This window comes from Ceratosolen solmsi, unplaced genomic scaffold (assembly GCF_000503995.2).
Source record: "Ceratosolen solmsi marchali unplaced genomic scaffold, CerSol_1.0 scaffold28, whole genome shotgun sequence".
Classification (NCBI taxonomy): domain Eukaryota; kingdom Metazoa; phylum Arthropoda; class Insecta; order Hymenoptera; family Agaonidae; genus Ceratosolen; species Ceratosolen solmsi.
The window spans coordinates 3,078,737-3,084,274 of record NW_011948429.1 but is presented as its reverse complement, the minus strand read 5'-3'; the positions used below and the strand labels follow the sequence as shown (position 1 = coordinate 3,084,274).

The 5,538-nt window shown below is 42.2% G+C and overlaps 1 protein-coding gene across 1 annotated transcript in view; it reads right to left on the bottom strand.

Annotated features, from left to right (window-relative positions):
- LOC105363870 (rap guanine nucleotide exchange factor-like) overlaps positions 1-4,667 on the bottom strand; it is a 6,711-nt gene extending 2,044 nt beyond the window's left edge. Inside the window, exon 1 of the mRNA XM_011501672.1 lies at positions 4,575-4,667. Within this exon, the coding sequence (XP_011499974.1) occupies positions 4,575-4,643 (69 nt within the window). The 5' untranslated portion in view covers positions 4,644-4,667. The remainder of the gene's footprint in view (positions 1-4,574) is intronic.
- Positions 4,668-5,538: the final 871 nt, after the last annotated feature.

Here is a 5,538-nt window from a genome sequence, read left to right as displayed (position 1 = left end):
CCCGAGTCCGTGACAATAGACGGGAGCACTCGCAGTCCGTTTCCTGCGATCCCATGATTTCTTCACTCGATTACGTGTGTCTATGGAATGCGAGGGGTCGGGAGTATCGAGTGACCATGAGATTAGCCGACCGGGCGCCGGTCTGCTTTCCCGAGTTGAAGAAAAGCTTTGGCGGTGTCGGTAAATCCGCTCGTATGTTGTCGAAATTGGTGAGAAGGAAAGGAAGTGTCAATGGACCTTAAATGCCATTAGAAGTCCCCGGTTTCGGCCCGTCCTGGAAATGTGATTATTATTATTTTTTTTTTTTTTAAGTCTTAAATTAGATTGGCGCACCCGAATAAGTGGAATAATGAAGTAAGAAGGTTTTAAGAGCGCGTAAGAGAATCAATTGATGTAATCGGTGCTGTTGAATTAAATGGCGCGTTCAACTCGCTTCGGCTCACGGCTAACTTTTAAATGTCAGATTAGTCCGATATGATCGTTCGAGGAATTACTAAATACTTAAATCGACCATCGCCCCCTTCAATTACGAAATGATATCCACTTTATGGAACGAAATTGAGCTCTTGAATCAAGGAGCACTTGTACTTGTCGTTCTTTTATTATATTACACGCAGATTGGCACGCGACCTTGCCCTTGAAAATCTATAGCATTTAATGCAAAGTGGCGTACTGACTTTGGTACTCGGCGCTTAATTCCATGGACGACGATAATTCATATTTATTTAGCACCGATGCTCGCGTACATTACATTGCAAAGTATTATTTAACGAATAATGGGCGAGGATGACAAGGATGTACTCTAAGAGCTTGACATTCGGCGATTACGAAGAAGCCACGGATGTTTTCATGTAAAAGTTCTTACAGTGGATTGGAAAGATAAAGGCGACGGATTGCTGAAATAATGCAGAACCGAAGATTGAGGAAGTGAAACTTGAAAATTGAAGGGATAATAAAAGCACAAAAGTCATTATTAATAGATGATAAATCCTAGGGCGATTCGGTAATTTCATTACTTGCACATTTTTCTTCAACGCAACTGCACCGAATGCCATCAAAACCATCAAACGAGATCGTCACGTGCGTAATACTTAGGATGGCAAAACGAATCGATAAGCTTGGCTCGCTTAAGAAAAATAACGGCAGTTTTAAACGAATTGAACGACTATCAAGATTTTAGTAATTCAACTCCAACCGATAAGACTTTCTCAATACGTACTAGCATTTAGTTTAATTAATTAATGCTCGTTTACTACTACTACCTCCTCGCCACGTCTCGTACCCCCTCCCATCAAACCCAACCCGCACCACCCCAATTCGTCCCTCATCGCCTCCCTTTACAATGCCCGTATCAATGAAATAAGTACGGCCTACCGTTACGCTTCTAGCAAAACTACAAAAAACGCCTTTGGGTTTACCTCTTACAGTAGTGGATTTGGCACACTATAATTAGCCATGAAAGTTCTACCTACTGGAATAAACGTGGGATATTGCGGCGCCCTGTAAAATAATTCGCATTCGGAATCCTCGAGGCTGATAATGACGTTAAATATAGCGGCTCTATTGGCGATATTATTGAGCGAACGAAGCGAGTCGGGATAAAGCAACTGGATTGATCGGCAGACATCGGCACGCCAGTCAGACATTTCGATTGGAATGAGTTTAAGCGAAGGGAGCGTCGAGGGGATGATTGTAGAGCATTGCCGATGAATCCAAGAGTCCCGATCGGGTCGTCTCGTCCACGTCCTCGCCTTCGTCCGTTTAAGCGCTTGGCCAAGCCGAAGTCGTCCTTAGGGGGTGTCGGATGATTGCGATTGTTAAGAAATCGATTGGCACTTGGCAGGAAGCCGCGGTGACTTCGAGAACGCTTCGACCGACTAGAGGAGCCGCGACTTTTACATTTGGCTCGATCATCACTCGACTCGGATCGATTCAAATCCAACGCCCTTGATTCAGCAGCCCGTGACAACGCGACACCCTTGGCCAGCCGCGAAACTAGATAAGGGAGAGATAAAGGATCCGGATTACGAGGGGACAACGAACGAAGGCTGAGCTTGGCGCCTAACGTCGGGCCGGCGTACAGTGGCGCCCTCCTTCGTCCCCCCTTAACCCCCCCCCCCCTCGTTCCTCCCCCTCCCCCACCCTCTACCCGTGGAAAATATCGAGCCGACCAATTTCAGCAAGTACAATAGCTTTTTCCAAGCTATATGGGACTATTTTTTGTTCATCCGATCACAAGTTTTGGAATACCAGCTTCAGCTCGTGCTCGGTAGGGTTAAGGCGTTTGCCTTATAATCTCGAAAGCTAGATTTTATCCTCCGATACGCGCATTAGCGATATAAATATATTTTTCGGTTTTAGACTTCAGTCAGAAATGTGAAAACATGCTGCGTGAAGCAGTTTTTACGCACGTTGCATTTCTTTTTTTTATATTATTTCGCGTATGGTATGTAATTTGTATGTTATATAAGCAACGAATTATGTTGGTAATATTAGAGAAGGGAGACTTTTCATTAGGAATGCAATCGGAATAATGATATGAACGATGTGTTATTATCGATATTAGTTTGTCGATTAAAGCTGTGGATCGGCCGCGAAATTCGATCGTCGCGAGTTACGGCAAACTCAGGCATTTCATAATGGCATTTCAAATTTTTTAAAAAAAAAAAAAAAAAAAAAAAAAAAAAAAATGTTGGAAGAAGGTCGTAACGCGTTTGTTACGCCTTGTGTTATCTAAGAATTTCTTTCACCGCTGTAATCGACGATTTCGATTTTATAGCACTTTTCGGAATGCTAGCGGCAAGCCACTGAAATATGCAAGAACCGAGAATAAAAGATTCTGTCTGCAGCTAAATGTCATACATACAAAAAGCTTCTTGGCATTGCCATTCGCGTGCTGAATAATTGTCAATGAATCATGTATAAATGCTAATAATAATAGATTGGCTTCGAGCTTCTATACCAAGTAGACATGATGTTCAAATTTCGAGATAGCATATTCTTTTTTTATTACTACGACGACCATTGTTATTTAAATGCGACTCGGGTGCGTCGAGACGCTACCTATTATTTTCACTTAATTTTTTTTGTTTTTGTTTTTGTTTTTTTTTTTCGTTTTTTTTTTCGTTTTTTTTTTCGTTTTGTTTCAAAGAGATTCGTATCTATATTTTTATTATTGTCTCCTTTATACGAATGAAATATGCATGCAAGATCTTAACACGCTTTCTAAATTTACGTATAATCCAAGCCCTTCTTAAAAATAGAGTCAATTCTGTATTTAGCTAGATCGTGGTTTGAAGAAAAAAAAACCAAAATAAAAAAAAAAACGAAAACAAAAAGTTTCACCAACTACTGGATGTCAATCGTAAATCTTAATTTTTACGCAATACTATTTAAGCGAGTTTTAAGCGTTAGCAAACTAATGGCCGGACTATTAAAATCGTTTCTTAACGCATTATATCCGTTAATAATAAGCTAAATAACGAACTCTCCCGTAGGTATTATCACTCCACCGATAATTCACGAAACTGCCAACACACTTCACAATGCGTCCGCAACGATTATTCGCTCACGAATGCAGCGATGCAAAAATAGCGAGCACCGATAATACGGGAGGCCCTGTCTCTTTTGATTTAAGACAATTCGCGTTTCGTGCCACCCAATTCACGAAGCTCCGAGGGAAAAGAAAACAAAGCATTTCACCGCGGTTAGATTTAAAAAGAAAGACGTGGGTACGGCCGCTCGTCAATCTGGATCATGCCATTGGCGAAAATGAAAAGAGCCTCGCGCACACTCCTTTGCTCTCCTTTCTCACATCCTCCTCGTGATTCCCTTATACTTTCTTTTGCTTACTTGCCTCATGCTTGCACGTTCACTTTCTCTCTCTCTCTCTCTCTCTCTCTCTCTCTCTCTCTCCCCGTCTCTCCGTCTCTCTCAGTCTCTCTCAGTCTCTGTCTTAACTCTACTTTGTCTCGACGACAATACAAGCGCGCAAAAATTTTCATTTACATGCTCTGCCTACTACCAGCCGTCGCTTCTCGTCTTCTTCTCATGCGCTTCGCGCCTCATTTTTTTCATTTACACGTTAAGATGCTTCCGCTGTTTTTCTTTTCCGGTGAGTTTTATGCATTGGCTGTCGAATAATATTAGATGCACGTAAGTGAAAGTTCCATTTGACTTTATTAATCGACCTTTATTTCTTTATCGATCAATCATACTTTAGTCGTAGGATTATATATTGTGGAAGATGCCAAGTTAGAAGCCGATTCATTACGCAAACGATTATTTATTAAGAAAGTGGCTTTGTAAACTATCCTTGGACTAAAACTATTTTATAATAAAAAATATATGAACTTGGCAGGCATATTGGCCTTTGCTTTAATGCAGACATCAATGCTCCAGCACATTAAGTAATGATCGAACAGGATAACTGCTGCAAGACAGAGATACCCGAAACAATCGATCGAGATGAAACAGAAATAACGAAGTCCGTGTCCGCTTCCGCGCTCCGCTCCCCATCTTTCGCCATCCATACGCTCTCATCGCTTTCACTCGATGCTCCCAGAGATACTCACCTGAAGCGTCCGCCTCTCGGGATCACGGCACAGCGCCCGAATGAAGTGTGGGTCGAGGTACTCCGTCATAATATCGCTCGATGTCACTTCCAGGTCGTCGTCGTCGTCCTCTCTCTCTCTCTCTCTCTCTCTCTCTCTCTCAATCTTTCTATCTATCTATCTCTCTATCTCTATCGTCTTATCGCAGCACGCGACTACACCGCGATCATGTCCCAGGCAGGCGCCTCAAACTTCCCGTGCACATCGATCCCACGCTTTTCCATTACGCGGTGCATCATGCCGCTCGACAATGATGCTTATATTGCCGCTGCCGTCGTTGCTGTTGCAATTGCTGATGTTGCTGCTGGTGCCTGAGGGTTGCTGCTACTGCGCGTCGCTCTTCTTTCTCATTGTGAAGGGTTGTCGAGTCGACGATAATGCGGCGATCGCCTGAAATGAAAAAAGGAACTCTTTTAATAACACAGCTAGTTCGTTGACTTTTGCGCGTTCATTAGTTGGCTCCGTGTTGATTAGGGCTGAACTCGGGAACAATTGACACGAGAGGGGATGGTAGTGGAAAGGGACGGAATGATTGTGAACGATACTTCCCTCGAAACGCTAAAGAAATATCGGCGACCCAATCAATAAGGAGATTGCGTTCGATGAGCGGATAAAAATTAGTTAATATTGGGCATTATCAAGGCACGTGGGATGGAATAATTTCAAGGTGTTGGAATATATTTAACAAGACTAGTCCACAATTAATGTTCTCGAGGATTTTCCATGTGCTTTAGATAAACGTGAGTTGCGAAAATCGCAGGCGAATCATCCCCCACATAAGTGGGCTACGTACTCTATAATTATTTTTGCAGATTAAAATGGATATTAAACAAACATATACTCCTAATTATATCATATACATATACTATTATATACACATGTACTCCTAAGTATGGTTGTCTAAATTTTAATACCAATAATACGT